Raw genomic sequence first — 16564 nt, 5'->3', positions numbered from 1 at the left:
CCTCGGTGGGGATGTGAGAGTTACTGGGGGAAGGGGGAGGAACATGGTATAATTTTTCTGTATATTTATATATACTTAATATTTTTTTTTTCCATTTTATCATTGCTGTTTCATTAAAGCTGTGTAGTTCAGTTTCCAGCCCATCAGTCTGTGTCCCTTATTCTCTCTCCTTTCTTTATCAGGGAGGGGATGGGGATTAATAGAGAGCAGCTGTCAATTGTTTAATTCCTGGCCCAGTGTTAAACCTTGACACCTGGGCTGGGCCCATTTCATGTTCCAAGCTCTCTGTCCACAGCCCTTGCAGCTCTGCACAGGGGTGGATTCTGCCCACTCCCTGCACGCAGCTGCAGCTCAGCACCATGGGTTGGGCTTGTGTGGCAAGGTTTTGGTAAGCAGGGAGGGCTGCTATATGGGGGCTTCTGGAAGAAGCTGCCAGAACCTTTCCCTGTGTCAACAGAGTCAATGCCAGAGGGTTCCAACCACTGCTGGCCAAGCCCAAGCCCATCAGCAACCTGTTAAAGAAGAGGAAAAGTTGCTGCTCCACAGCTGGAGAGAGGAGTGGGAATGTGAGAGGAACAACCCTGCATACATGGGGTCAGAGAAGGAGGAAGGTGCTGCAGGTGCCAGAGCTGAGATTCCCCTTCAGCCCATGGAGGCCCATAATAAAGCAGATATATGCCCATAAAAGTTGATTGTGGAGTCAGGGTTTAACACTGGCCTCTCAGTTAAACAATTGAGAGATGCTGCCTATTAATCCCCATTCCCCCTCTGATAAAGAAAGGAGAGAGATCCCTGAATTGTGCTTTCGTAATGAATTCAATCATTGATTCTTACCACACAGATAAGGTGTGGGATGGATCAGCTAATAAGCATTGTCAGTTAATTGCTGGCTCCAAGTGGCAATTTGTAGAAATGATACCATCAAAGTAATAATAATATCTGTATTGATTAAACTAACCTCTAAAAGACAACTCAAATAAGTTTGATTAACAATACATGAAAGAAGCACAAAATACTCTCAAAACAACCTTGTGACCCACCCCAGACTTTGAAATTATGGCAACAGTCATGCAGGAGGCATCTGCATCTTCAAACAGACACATCTAATTTTATGGAGCATCTTCAGTGAGTGTCTGTGACTAACCACGAAAACCCATAAAACTCTCCCTGCAGGAAAAAAGTGAGACATACAGCAAGAGCAGTTTTCCCACTTTGTCCCACAGTCACTAGAAGCCAGGGCCATGAACAGGTTTAAAAGAAAATAAAACTTTTCAACAGAAGGAGCAGAGATGGTCAGAGCAGCCTCTGTGCCAAAACCCACACGTGGGGACACAGAGCAACATCAACACTCTGAAGCTGTGGAAACTGCACAGATCAGAGCAGAAGCAAAGGCTTAAGAGCCTTGGCTCAGATCTTCCTCAGGCAGAGCAGGTTATTCTTTCCAGGGCCAAGAGCAGGAGCTGGCTGGGTTGGGGCAGGAGCCAGGCTGAGGGCCTGGATTTGCCCCAAGACAGATGCCAGGAGCTTGGAGCAAGTCTTGATCACCCAACTCCTAAGGCAAGACCCAGACCAGGTATGAGATGTCTCCACATGTCCCAGCTCCAGCAGCTTCCCTGGCATTGCCTGGTCACCAGCTGAGCAGTGTGAGGATGAGATTTCTACAAGCAGCTTGCTGGGAGGAATTATTAATGCAGGAGGAGATCTAAGGTTTGGTCCCTGTGGCTGTCAGCACAGAAGACAGACCTGGGGCCATCATCATTTGATTGTAAGGGAGGTTTTGGGAGAAAAAAGCATGTTGAAAACCTCTCCATTGAAATATTAGTCTCAGCTGCCTTGCTTAGCAAACACTTCTCCACTCTCTGCCAAGAAAAGGGGAATTAGACTCAATTCTGCCTCGGAAAGTGGAGTAGTGGACACCAGGGAGAAGAGGAGTGAATAAGCACAACCTTCTGGAGAATGCAGCTAATGCTGCCCTGCAAGCAGAACAGGGATTTGCCTGGGGCAGCTACACCCTTAATGGCTGCTTTATTATTATTATTATTATTATTATTATTATTATTATTATTATTATTATTATTATTATTATCTAAGCAATCCAAGGATGCTTCCCAGCACATATGGGAGAGCAGCTAGCCCAGGCCACCTCTGTGAATGCAGCTAATAGGGTTTTGCTTCTTTAGGTGGCTCCTGCAGCAGCTTTTCTCCTTTACCTAACTGGATTCAGCAACTGGAGGAAACACATGGCCCAAGTATTTCAAGACACATAGGTACAGCCCTGCTTATTCTAAAATATTCAGAGCATAATGCAAAAACCATGCTCTTGAAGAGCATCCGGCCTTGGCCCTTTCAGGTTAGGACAGCTAAACCTTGTCAATTATTTATTTCAGTTGTAACTCAGGTTATCATAGAATCATTATGGTTGGAAAAGACCTTCAAGATCGTTGAGTCCACCCATAACCCAACTACCACAATCACCAAACCATATTCTGAAGTGCTGCATCTAAATGCCTCTTGAACTTAAGTGCATTAAATTTATCCTAATACAGCTAGTTTGGGTTAAAACACTAATTTTTACATGTCCATCTTATAGCCTCAGATGGGTTTAATTTCTCATTTTTGTTCTTAGAGCACTTTCGCTAATACAAGAATACAGTGTTTTGAGAATGCCACATGATTCCCAGAGAGGTGATGGAATGTGCATAAGCATCAAAAAGAAAATAAATACTTTTTGTATTTCTTTTCGTCCAAGAATCACTGAACCTGACAAGGAACCATTTGACTACTTTTCCAACCACAGCCATCCACTTATCAGGTAAAACAGCAAAACACCCACAAAAATCCTGAGAATTTTCTATTCAAGTTGAAACTTCTGAAGGATTTTACTAAAAAAAAGAGTCCCAGGTTACTGCTATGGGATATGGCTCCTACAGACCCCAGCCATGGCAGCTTGCAAGCATGTGAGGATGGCAACCTCTGAACATCAAGACCATCAGAAACAGATCCATCCAACTGAGACCTGGCATCTGCTTGAATCCATCATGAGACTCTATCTCCTTTACACATCCAACAACAAGCCTTGGATACACTTGGGTGTATTAGCCTTGGATACACTCTTTAGAACTGAAACCTTACTAAGAAGTGGGACTCAAATACTTGGCAACTACTGACCCACAACCTCCAGGACCATTTTCCATAGGAGCTTCCTCACTTGCAAACCCAGGAGCCAACGTGGATTAAATGGGACTGATGAGCTCCTGGTCTCTAAATAAGACACTTCCACAGGGACTGATTTTTAGAGCTCTCTGAAAATCTCCTTTCTATGTGGTCTTCCAAGGCTAATTTCCTAAGTATTTAATTCTCAAAATGAGAACACACAGCAGGGAAACATATGGGTTGGAAACAAAAGTCTGGAAAAGTCACTTGGGGTAGAGAGGGACATTTTTTTCTCAGAAGGATGTCTATTAGATAGCCTTTCTTAAAAGTTCAGCATGTAAGAAATGAAGAGGACATAAGTTCATCACTTGTCCCGGAGACATCTGTCTTATTTTTTCAGGTAAGAAGCCAATCTTCCATGAAATCCCCCAAAACCCTGTCAGATGGGTTGAATTACTAATTGTGAGAAGACTTGTTCTGCAATTATATTAGTAAGCAATCCCACAAACAACCAAATAAAAGGATAGCCACAAGAGAAGCAGAAGCTTGGTTTAGAGCAGGATCTCTCCAGGCCCAAGAAGTGAGCTGCACAATGATGTGCAATAATTACTTCATCTGAAGAAGGGCTATGTGGCATATTTAAAGCCTTTAATTTCTGTTGCCCTGTTTAAGCAAGATTATTGCTCCCTGCAGCCAATACCAATAGATTTCTTAAGTTTCTTCTGACTTGCCAGCAAAGCAAATATCCTCTGGTAAATCTATGAACTGAACAATGATTTTTCATTTTTACAACAGCAGAGTCAATTCAATTTTCCAGTTGGAAGTCTCAAGCCTCTCCCTATCAGCTTGTTAATGTACAAATGCTGCAGTCTAAAACTTGCCTGGAAGAATCTCCACAGACTTTGCCATCCCAAGCTGCTTCTGAACATTGAATTCATTCCTTATGAATCACTTCACTGTATGTAAACACTTGAATCACTAAGTCACATCTAATATTGTGCACAGTAATCAAGTGATATTGTCATGGTGGATTCTGTAATGACAAATGTCTGCACAGAAGCACTCAGGAAGCTCTGAGAGCATGGCTTTTAGTTTATCTGCAGACACTAAAGACCTGATAAATATTTTCAGGCTTGGTGTCTGCTTAAGATACCCATAAGAGTCCCACCTGCCTCCCTGTAACTTCTCACATGACAACAGCACTGTACTTTATCCCATATTTAATATATCTTATATACAATATAAGCTATATTATATATATTGTGATATATATTATTATATATATGTATTGTATATACCTTACAGGCCCTTACAATAACTGTCAGGGCCTGAATACATTAACTTGCCATTTCATCTCAGTAGCTTTGTGAATCAGGTCACACAGATACACACTCAAAAGAGAAAAAAAAAAAAAAAAAAAGCCTCACCTCCTAAAAGCAGCTTAATTTCCTCCTTAAATTAAAATCATAGAATCATTCTGGTTGGAAAAGACCTTTAAGATCATCAAGTCCAACCATTAGCCCAACTCTACTGAGTCCTAAAACATGTCCCTAAGCACCAGATCCACACAGCTTTTAAACACTTCCAGGGATGACAATTCAACCACCACCCCGGGCAGCCTGTGTTAGTGTTTGATAACTCTTTGAGTGAAAAGTTTCTTCTAATATACAAGATAAACCTCCTCTGGAGCACATTGAGTACATTTCCTCTCACCCTGTCATTTGTTACTTGGGAAAAAAGACCTACCCCCATCTCACTACAACCTCTTTTCAGGTTGTTGTTGAGAGTGAGGTCTCCTCTCAGCCTCTTCTTCATCAGAAGGCTGCAAAAATACTGTGAACCACATCCATGCTCAGTTCCCATGAAGCATTCCAGTAACTGTTTCTTTTAACTTGTTCAAGAGTTGCTTTGGGTTCCTTAAGCCCTATTAGGTGTACGTTTTCTCACCAGTGTGTCACTAACCTTGATGCCCAGCTCGATGTTCTCCCCTCCATACACATCCATCCCAGGATCCAGGAGCCCAATCTCTCCAAAGAACTTTCGGTTCACAACGAAGGAGCAACCAATCATGGCTGGTGTCCTGCACCAGAAGAAAACCAACAGAAATGCACAATTATTGACTTTTCCCAATCTTTAACGGACCAATGGCTAATTTCTGCATAGTTATCTCAGAGACTCAGCAGCAGTGACTGAGGGCTGTGCCTTTGAAGACATTATTTTACCACTGCAACAGAACTGTCAAAAAATTCAAGTTCACTTCACTATGTACAGACTGGAGAAAGAGGTCTCCTGAGATTAAAGTACTGAAAAGCTTTCATGTCTGGCTCTCTTTCAAACACTTGGTGTGTCGATGGGCAACAGCACAACTTCTTTGGGTTTCCATTCCCTGCAAGTGAAAGAAATATAATGATGATGTTTCCTGTCTCTTCCTTTCTTCTAGAACATCTTGTAACAGAGTTCGCTTCAGGACAGACACTACTTTTTATGGTTTCTTGTGAAATGGGGTTTCTGATTAGGGTCTCTGTATTGTATTACAATCACCAACCAATACCAAGCTAAAGTGCAAAAGCAAATCCTTTAAAGACTCGAGACAACTGTTTGCAGAAACATCTGCTGTGTCATTTGTGACAGGGCTCCAAGGTTAGAGAGGAAGTTGTCACATTCCTCCTGCAAAACCTTGTGCCCTACAGCAAACAGCTCCACTCCACCTCTGCAAGAGCAGCCAAGCAGTGTCCTAATAACATAGAAAAATGAGAGTGGTGCTAACAATGCTAACATCAATACAATAGCAGAAAGATTGAGGAAAAACACAATGTCAGGGGTTAACTTACAATAATTGTGCAATTTCAGGGATGCCATAGATTGTTGTGTTTATTGAGAACCCCAGCATACACCTCATCCCTCCCTCTTTACCTTGCCAAGTGCTGGACCAGCTCTCCACCTGATACAGCCACACCAAGCTGAGGATGCTGCTCTGGCTTGTGCAAGCTGAGATCACATCTGGGACTATTTTTTGAGTGGTTAAGCACTTGTGACCCTCAGCATCAACCTGCACTTTGCACTGAGCATGGCACTGAACAAAAATGTTTCATTATGTGCTCGTTGCTTAGGGACAGACTAACCTGGTGTGGTTATGGTATATAGGATTTTTACCCCCTGGGATATTTGCTGTATTAAAAAAAAATATAAAAAGTATTCTTCCCTTTAACTTGCTTTCATTAGGATCTATGTTGTAAAGAAAAAAACAAAACAAAACCCAAAACCAAAGCAAAAACCAAACAACAAGAAAGAGGGATCCATTTTGAGCTATGCCAAGGCAGCCCCAGACTCTGATCTTGTGAAGAGCTACAGGATCCCCCTGCCCACTCTGAGCTCAAAGCTTCAGGCAGGGGAAACTGCTGTGATGGGACATCCATCAATCACCTCTGCAGCTCCTCACCTGGGCAAGGGCACAACTTGCCTAATGCTGCCTGGGGAAGCCTGGCAAGGTGTAACACCACGTGTCTGGAGATCTCACACCACTTACAAGTGTTCATTCTCCCAGTCTTGAGGCAGAAATGGGACAACCAGATCATGTATTTTAACAGCAGCCCCAAAGTACTGGCTTAAAGCCCATTTCACAGCTTCTCCATGTTGTGAGGGACATCCAAGGCCAAAACAAGAGGTTATGACTCGTGGAGGAGGAAAGTATATTCAAATATCCCCAGGCACGGTTTACAGATGATAAGGATCAGGTCCAAACTCTCCATCCACACCTTACAAACTTCTGGTACGTGCCAGAGGAGCATCTGGAGTCCCCAGGCTCCATAACCGCCAAGAAGCCCCCACAGCAGCCAAATTCATCTTTATGAAAACCCCAGCTCCTTGGATGAAGAATTCTAGACACTTAAGTGTTATTATTTATAGACATTTTAATACTTTAATAGAGTGGTAGAACAACTGAATGCTGCTGCCATATTAAATTAGTTAGAATTGGAATCCATCAGAGGGGTTTTTTTCAATAGATTTTTTCCCTGACAGCCAGCTTGGCCTTCCTTCCAATAAGTGGTGTAATGTTTCATGGTTTGCTGCCACTCTAGTACTTAAGATTTCAATTCTACTGCTTTATTTGTAGCAAGTTAACTGCCATTAGCAGAAACAATTCTTTCTCAAATTATAACCACCTTACAGATGCCAAATCTAATAGCTCCATTATCCTAGATTACCTCCTGGAATTAAATAGAAGGGTAAATTGCTCAAGTTGTACATGGAATAGGAACAACCCAGTTCATCTGCTCCATAGGGAATAGGTGTGGGGGAGCACAGGAAGCATTGACTTCCCCAATCAAAACCTGTGAGATCTGCTAAAGGCACTCAGAGATCAGTTAAATCCAGAAAAAATATCAAGGTGAAAGTGTCAGACAAATGAAAACACATTTCTCATCCAGTGATTTGAAACACTGGGAACTCACCACCAGATAAAAAAAGTTTTCTGAACTGACAGACACTCAACAGTTGTTCATGGGAGCTGTACCCCCCCAAAAAAAAGCTTTTTTCATCATTATTTTGCAACATAACTTTATAAATTACAAAATCATGGATCCTTTGCAAAATGGTCTTGGAAGCACCTGATTGGGATTTTGTGATATTCACCTTCAAATCTTCCTCCTCCTCATTTTGCTGCCCATTCTGTTTTCAGCACACCACAGCAATAAGCTTGCAAAGCAGTGGATCCAAGGTCCCTCAAGCAATACATATTAAATGCTACATTCTGCTTTGTAACAATGCCTCCATATTAAACAAATGAGGAATCAACAATTGAAATAAAAGCACTATTTGATTTTGTAGTAAATCCTTCAAAAAGGTGGACATTTACAATAACAGATAGCCCATTGGCAATGAAATAATAGCCCACAGACAAAGAGCTGATAAAGCCTCTTGTTCCTCTGCCCCTTAATTAAACACATTAACAGTTTGTTTTTAAAAATCACACGGCTCAGCTCAGCTAAATGGATTTTTATTTGTCCCAATAGCTATTCTTTCATTAACGAGAAAGGAAAAGCAGAATTTGGCAGAAAGAATGAGCAGAGATGTTCAGTAGAATTATTGGGTTTGCATCCAGAAATCCACACCATTATTTCAGCTGGCTCCTCCATACAGTAAGTGACAAAAGGTCAAGAAGAGCACCTTTTATGAAATATCCTCAGCATGAAGCTCTACATAAAGATAAAGGAGATTCAGGGGAAAACGTTTATCCTCGTCTGTTGGGTTACTTTAATGGTCTTTCTTTCTTTAGTACACAGTTGCCATCTAATGATTAAAAAGTCTCAAGTAGATTGCCTCTTCTATTCAAGAAAATTAATTTTCCCACACAATTGGGTTTTGCTTCCAACTTTATAAAGCATGAGGTATAAAATATGTAGAAAAAAGATATTAAAAAAATAATTAGTGGTCATATTGCTGAGTGCAGCAGGCTGAGAGCATCCTTTAAGAGCTGCTGGGGTGTCCAGCTTCTATGAAGCTGCTCTTATGTTTAATAAGCTTCAATCATGGAGCTGCTCTACCTTCAACAATACAATCCCGCTGCTTTAAGAGACACAGCATCACAGGTAACACATCTGAGACAATTCTTTGCCTGTACAGCAAGGTGTTATTGGTCCTTCTCCCAAATTTGCCACCCCTATTTTAACAGACCAAACTCCAAAATCTTATTTTCCATTTTGAGATTTCAGACTTGTCCAAAAAGATGCACTTCTGCTGCCCAACTGCACCTCGGTGTTTCAGCTGGGGGTCACTGATGGAAGCCAGCACCTTGGCAGGAAACACTGGGAGATTCTGTCCTTTAGGGTCTAAATTATATGTTGAAAATTTCAGGTCCATTATCAAATTTGGTTGAATAAAATGTGTGGAATTAGATAGTGGCCTATCCACTACTTCCCAACCATTATCAGGGTAAGGAAAAACACCACTTGAATTTTTACACGGCCCCATGATAAAACATTTCATTTTCTTTTGGCCACAGATGAAATTCAGAACACAATCTGCAGAAAGGAACAACTACCAGGGCTTTTATCTTTGTGCTTCTGCATCCACAGCTCAGCAAATAGAATGCAGAATAAACAAATACCAGGATTGTAACATGGATTTATAGCAAGAGAAATACAAATATGTGGCAGGAAGGACTGTTCCCTCTGGTCACCAGACAGGGTCAATCAGATGCCCCACAGGCAGTAGATCTGTGCCAAACATTTTGCTGTGTCCCTGGGGCTCAGGGACTGCTCACCCTCATGGGGGGACACCATGCTGGAGTCCTCCTGCCTTGGCTGTTCCCTTGTCAGTCCAGCCCAGCCCATGAAGGGCACCAGGACATCTCCATCATGGCCAAGGAACATTGCCACTAGTGAGTCCTTCAAGTGCCATCCTTGGGCACTGCTCTCATGGGGATCAGCAGTCAGCTTTACTCCAAAGCTGCAGAGGAAAACTCTGGTCTCTCCAGGTTTTGGGGCCAGAGAAATGGAAGGAAGAGAAGAACTAAATTAGTTAAAGATCAGTTAAAAATCAACAAAGCCATTTTTCAACTGCACTTGGCTTGGTGACCATCTGCCTCCTTGGGAACTGCTCTCTGGAGCTTCAGCTGGTTCTTGAGACCCCATGGAGTGGTGAAGGTGTGACAGGACAGGCTCAGGCAGAGCCTCAGAGATGGAAAGGGACCCTGTTCTTCTCTTCCCCTGATTACACCAGGGCAGGACAACTCTGCACAGAGAAAACAGCACACCCAGGCACAGTGAACCAGAGGGCCAAGACAAACCCAGCCCTTCCTGGCCTGCCTGTCACCTTCATCAGCCCTACCCCACCTTGTTCCCTTTCCCCTGTCCTCAGAGAGGGTTCAGTCACATCCAGGAAGCACCACTGAAGATGAGGAGGAGGAGGATGAGGTGGTACCCTCCTCTCCAGCACCAGCCTTTGCAGCTGTCCTTGCCATGAGCTCCTCAGCTGAAACCCCAAATGCATGGGGCTCCAGCCCCATCCCAGCTTCTCCCAAAAGCCCCATGCAGACAGGGTGCTATGGACTGGGATTTGCTGCAAAAGCGAACTTCAAGTCATTATTTTGGAAGGGTGTTTGAGTGCCAGGGTAGCTGCAGGAGGCAGCTCACAGCACTGAACATGAGCATGAGGGCAAGATGCTGATTGCAACAGCCCCAGAATTAATGTCACACCTGAACCACAGAGATATATATTACTTCTGCCTCCAACAGAGGGGCACCTACTTGCAGAAGCAGAGTCAGGCAGGAGCCATGCTCTCAGCTTCCCTTCACTGCCTGTGTAATGGCTTGGGCAGATAAAAGCTGGGTGTCTTTCATGAGAATGTAATAAAATTTCTATGAAAGAACAGCATTTTAGCCCACAGGAGCATACCTTGCTTAATATTATCCCCAGGATGGCATCTGCAATAGTTGTTTTTTGAATAATTCTAGCTTCCCTGCCCCAGTAACCTTGGTTAATTGTCTGTTTCAAATGGGTTTATTTTCCCACTGTTGCAAAGTACTACAGAATCTGCGAAAGAAATTAAATATAAGAGATACTGCATAAAAGGGAAACTAGATTGAATGCTTTTTTGGAATTTCCTGGAGATTAATATGACTTAAACTTTTTATGGCACTGAAGCTGTGAAAACTATGTATTTTTTAAAATACCTATTACGTCTACCCATGTCTGTGACCTTGCTCAAGATAGATTTGACTTTGCCACTGTTGTGTGCCTGCTCACGTTTCCATGTCAAGAAGAGACTCAATCTGGGACCTCAGGCAAACCATGTCACTTCTTTGTACCTCTGTTTCCTCATGTGTCAGATGAGTACAATACCGAGATACAACCTACTAGATGCTCTCAAGAAAAGCAATTTATAAATCACAGCCGTGACTTCCCCCTGGGGGCTGCTGAATTAACAACCACATTATTATGAATGGCAGGCACCACACCACCACCTAGTTTAAGTCATCTGTGGTGAGAAAAGCCCTAGCAGTTAACAACTTTATAAGTGAGGAACTGGCACACAATTTGCTGTTTCTAGCTGTACTTTAAGCCAGCAGCAGCAGGGCACCCATAGTGTGCTGGTACAGCAAACTCCTATTCACATAGCCAAGCTTCAGGACTGCAACTCCATAAAATTTTCCCTCTGGGACAAGAAGTGCTGACAATGTCATGGCCTAAAGGCATTTCCATTCCTTACGTATTCTGGGAAACCTAAGGATGTCCCAGTACTCAACATCACCAGATGCCTGAGCACCCACCTTCATGGTGCTGTTCTTAAGCACGTTGGGCAGGGGGTTTCCTGCAGACCTCTGCTGCTTCAGGCTCCCAAAATGCTCCCGTGCAGGTAGAATCCCCAACTCTGGCTATTTTTTCATAGAATCACAGACTGGCTTAGGTTGGGAGGGACCTTAGAGATAATCTATTCCAACCTTCCTGCAGGGACACCTCTCATCCAGCCCAGGTTGCTCCAAGCCTCATCCAACCTGGCCTTGAACACTTCCAGGGAGGGGGCAGCCACAGCTTTTCAGACTCTCACCACCCTCGTACAGCTGAAATAAAACTCCAGCCCTGAAGACCCCCATCACATGGCTCAGAGCTTCACCCATTTCTGCAGCCACTTGCAAGCAGAAGACATGAAAGCTACATCCCAAATGCCCAACCATCTCCCACAGCCATCCTGTGGGGACCTCAGCAAAAGACACCAACCTGGGGAAATTCTCCCAGACCAACAGCCATAAGATGGGTGCAAGCCTTGATCAGGCTCACGAGACTTTGCAGAAGCTGTCTTGGCCTCTTCTCCCTCATTCAAGCTCTGGCAATAGTGCAAGGTGTAACTGCTGGCCCCATCCTGCTCTTGATGCACAGATGGGGGAGCAATGCTGCATGACAGTGTTCGAGGTATGCAGCTCTGAGTGTAAAAAATGGTAACTCAGAGCAGAAGTCACCTCAGAGAAAGTAAATTTGATAATTACCCTTCCAAGGGGACTCAGTCTCTGCTCAGGAATAGCTTTGAGGAAATAGTTGCAATTACAGGATCATCCCTCAGGATATAAAGAGATGGGTCTTCATTTTAGCTCATTTAATGGCAGTTACAGACAGGCACTTGGGGAGAAAGTAAACCCAAACCTTTCACACTTGGTACAAAGCCTTTGCCCTGCAGTGATAAACCCCAGTGCCTCCCCAGGAGCTGGGGGAAAAGAGGCTCCTACCCCTGGGTCACTGCAGCCCAATTGAACATTCCAAACCATCAGGACACAGGAGGTTCACCCCTAATGGTGGCCCAGTTATTCAGACATGCAGAACTGGGGGAAATTAAGAGTGATCACTCATTGTGATTTATTAGGGACAGTCCTACAGGAGAGGTGGCACAGTCTGGTATTTGGAGGCTGAGGTAACACAGAGCATGATTTTCTTGAATGCATTAGCTCATTCTGGAAACTGGAGAAAAATGTATAAAAGACAGCAAGAAAAATACTTGCCCTGTCTGGAAAACTATTGCACTGCATCAAGACAGCAAACAAAGGGGAATGCACATTAGCATGGATGATGAGTCAGAAAGGCACAGAATTTAGCTAACCTGGTTTTACTTTTCCTTTATGAGAGGTGTCCTGAAGATCTTACACTCAAAGCAGATCTGGAAATTGTTCTTTTATTTTCACTCACAGAGAATTTATCCATCCAGAGCACATTCTTGTAGTCAAACCCAGGAGCTAAGTCACAAAGCCTTCTCTCCACCAGAAAAATAGATGTTTTCTTACATCTCATTAGTTAAACATGTTAACCAACACCAGATAAAATTCCAGCAAAAAAAAGTACTTTGCAATTTCAATCTAAGCTTGGAGGTGAGAGTAAATCAGAGTCTTTGCCATTCTGTGCACAGGAAAGCTGCTGTCACATAACACAGGGTGGGTAAGGGGGGGGGCCTCCTTTAATGATTAAATCAAGAGAAGGTCAGGGTCTCTTCCCACTATTGACCACCTATTGCCTCTTCAACACAAGTGGGGAGCACCCTCCTGAACTGCTTTTTCAGGGGTTTTCAATCCCATGAGAACTTTTCATTAAAATGGGAGAGTTTATCTATGCAAATCAGACCTATTTATTCCATGTTAGAGATGCACAGCTCCCCAGGGCAACATCAGGAACCAGCTTCACAGTTTTGCCAGAAGTGGTTTGAAATCTCATTTCTGTTAATTGTCAGCAACTGAAATCCACCTCATTGGGCAGCTCGGGGCAGAACACGAGGTCTCTTCATCTGCCCTACTGCATATGTGGTTTTAAAACACACAGTGAGGCACCCAATGCTTTTAAACTTATTCCCAGTTACTCAAGAAGACAACATTTTTAAATAGTCCTAGATTTAAGGATTTGCATTTGTACTGTACCAAAAATCCCAGTGACACGAGAACAGGCAACTGCTGGAATTTCACCTTTATGAAGATTAAATATTTCTTGTACTTTATTCCCTCCAATGTATGACCTTTTGGCACATCTGACCCACGATTTACAACAAAATGTTTGGCACAGGAAGAAGGAAAGAATTAAAAAAGACCAAATGTTTATACTAAGGAATCCCTGGGATGGAAACCAGAGTTAGGGTGTCAAAAACTGCACATGCCCACCAAATCCAGTATCTAATCCTAATCCCACTCTCACTGGTTTTCAAGTTGGAGCACCTGATTCTTCATTGAAACAAACCAAAACAAATCAGATTTCAATCACAGACAATCTGTGATGAGCCCATTTTGGTACCACCTCTGGGGCTCTGCTGTCTTGCTCACCACAGCCCCAGTGGGTTCAGCCCCATGGTGCTGCTCACATTTGCTGAAGGCCCTGTCCAAATCCCTTGTGCAGGAATCGTTCACCTCCTCTTGCTGGCTATCAGAAGTAAATGCAAAGTAACTGTAACTTCATCTGTTTCCACTGTTGCTAGACTGCTAATTAAATGATAATTACTTTTAGATGTAATATGTATAACTAATGGGCCCTTAACAGGAACATGTTATTTACTTTTCTCTTTTTAACGTGAATAAATTTTTTCTCAAGGGCAGCACAGCAGCTGCCTCTTGGTCATGTTCCTTCTCTCTACCCAGCATAAAAGTCACAGTGAACACATTTCACAGGTGAACAAATTTCTTCTTGCCTCAGACACAACTTGCAGCCCAGTGCATCCACAAACCACAGCATCCACAAAACACAGCATCCAGCTGGAACTGCCAAGGACCCCCTGGTACCCAAAATGGGACTTGGGTAGCACATCATGTCCTAGAACAGGAAAATCAGTGTCCCCATTTAATTCATTCCTGTGTCTTAGTGAGAGCTCACCGGGGCTCCTCTCTTGGCTGCTCTTCACGTGGAGTAAGTTCAGTGCAGGAATATGAGCCACAACTGCTTCTTCCAAAACCCCACCTGGAGGAGGCTGTGCCACCACCCCATCACACCAAGCACACCTCAGACCTCTCATCTACACAGACCAGTCCAAGCCAGAGGCTTGGAAGGCAGATACCACGCAGTGGATAGGTCCCAACCCTACCATGCAGCCCCTTCTAATCCTTTCTGGATGAAGATATGTGACATGGCAAGGAAGTTACTCAAGACAAATCACACAGACCCAAGAAATATTTCTCCAATGCAGCATTTACACAGGAATAATCCTCCAGCTTCTAAACTTGTTTCAAGTGACTATTAAATGCAAAATGAAAGCAACTGCAATATTACAATTCAACTGACTTTTTAAAGGTGATGATGATCTGAAGATGGTCTCTGACGGTCATACATGTAAGTCTTACTCTAGAACAAACCTGCTCTGTTTATGGCTGAAAGGTCATTTTTATTCTCTGAGCCTAGTCAAACCCTGGAAATCCAGAAAGAAACCACTGCCTGTAATAAAGATGTTGTGAAAACCACACACCTGGGGATAAACACACAAATGATACTCTGTGCTGTTACAAACTGGAGTTAAAAAGTCATTCCCTTGACAGCCAGGAACAGAGCACCAGTCCCTGTCAGCTCAGCTGGCTCCTAAAACAGCAAAAGGAATAAAAGGGCAGTGAGAGAACCCAGAGAGATGGTAAAGCCCCATCCCTGGAAACGTTCAGGGTTAGGTTGGACAGGGCTCTGAGCAACCTGATCTGGTTGACAATGTCCCTGCCCACTGCAGGGAATGGAACAGACGATCTTGAAAGGTCCCTTCCAGCGCCACCACCATGCTCATTGTGTTGGTGACCATGGCCATCAGGCACTTCTCCCACCTGAGGGTTATTTTACACAGTCACTTTTGAACCTGCAGCACAACCACAACTCACTGGCTGGTCCCAGCTTCCTTGGTACCCTCAGAAGTTCATCTGGAACCCAAATTCTTCCTAAGTCCTAAAATCAAGGCACTATCTGAAATGCGCGTTGGCTGATGACTGACCTCCTCGTTATTGGGTTTTCCACATTCCTGTGTTGCTTTCTGATACATTGCTGTAATGGACATTGAAGTTAAAGATTCAAGAGGTTAAAGGGATTGGGAATTTCAGGGATATTTCTGCAGACAGATTTTAGACAAACACATTTATGCTCTCAAGAGGCGAGTACTAAGAACAGGGACACGAGTAATGGTTATTGACAGATGGAGCAGTTTCACTTTGTGGGTAAATGAGAGTGCACTGAAACAGCCCTGTAAGCACCTTAAAGAAGCTGAGTAATGCATTTATTTTGACAACTACTTGATACGAGCCTGCTGGTAGGAAGGGCAGCTCTCAGCTCTCAAATAAGTTTTGTGCCTCCAGCATTTAATGGTAGATGTCATTCTCATTTCTCAGGGTTTGGGGTTTATTTTATTTTAAAAACCGAGAGAAGCAAATAGAGAAGAAAAATGAGTATGGAAAGAACTGTATCAAAATGTAAAAGCAAACTTGGTAAAGATGATTTTCAGGTAAGGGAACTCAGAGGTAGAGAAACTGCTTTAGATTCACCTCCAACTGCACTAGAACAGATCCACTCAACCATAAATCCAATGTTCCAATATTTACAGAGGTATTTAACCAAACTGCCTGTTTCAGGGTCAGACAACTGAGGGCAAACAGCTTCCGATGCAGAAATCACCTCCCATCCCAGGTACACTTCCCATGCCTAAAGACTCATGAGAATTCTAAGGCTCTGTGTGTTTCCTCCCATAGATGCAAACAGATCAGGGACCACTACTGCCAAGGAAAAGGTGGTGTGAGGCACCACTGATCACAGTGCAAGCAATAAAATTCCTGTAGATGATCTACTGACTTCAAGGTGGTCTCAAGGCCTGAGAACCACAGTCTATCATGTGACTCACTTCTGCTGGAATGGGCCACACTCAGCATGAAACCACTCAAGAGTCAGTTTGTTGTGGGCTTTCTAGGTGGTTGATTTGGGATGAAAAGGG

At 43.4% G+C, this 16564-nt stretch overlaps 1 protein-coding gene across 1 annotated transcript in view; it reads right to left on the bottom strand.

Moving 5' to 3' along the window:
• Positions 1-16564, bottom strand: part of GALNT17 (polypeptide N-acetylgalactosaminyltransferase 17) — a 219154-nt gene that overhangs the window by 75769 nt on the left and 126821 nt on the right. Inside the window, exon 6 of the mRNA XM_071765003.1 lies at positions 5116-5233. Within this exon, the coding sequence (XP_071621104.1) occupies positions 5116-5233 (118 nt within the window). The remainder of the gene's footprint in view (positions 1-5115; positions 5234-16564) is intronic.

The sequence above is a fragment of the Heliangelus exortis genome, chromosome 21, assembly GCF_036169615.1.
Source record: "Heliangelus exortis chromosome 21, bHelExo1.hap1, whole genome shotgun sequence".
NCBI classification, from domain to species: domain Eukaryota; kingdom Metazoa; phylum Chordata; class Aves; order Apodiformes; family Trochilidae; genus Heliangelus; species Heliangelus exortis.
Note: the sequence above shows the minus strand (reverse complement) of the source record. Positions and strands in the feature narration are given on the sequence as shown.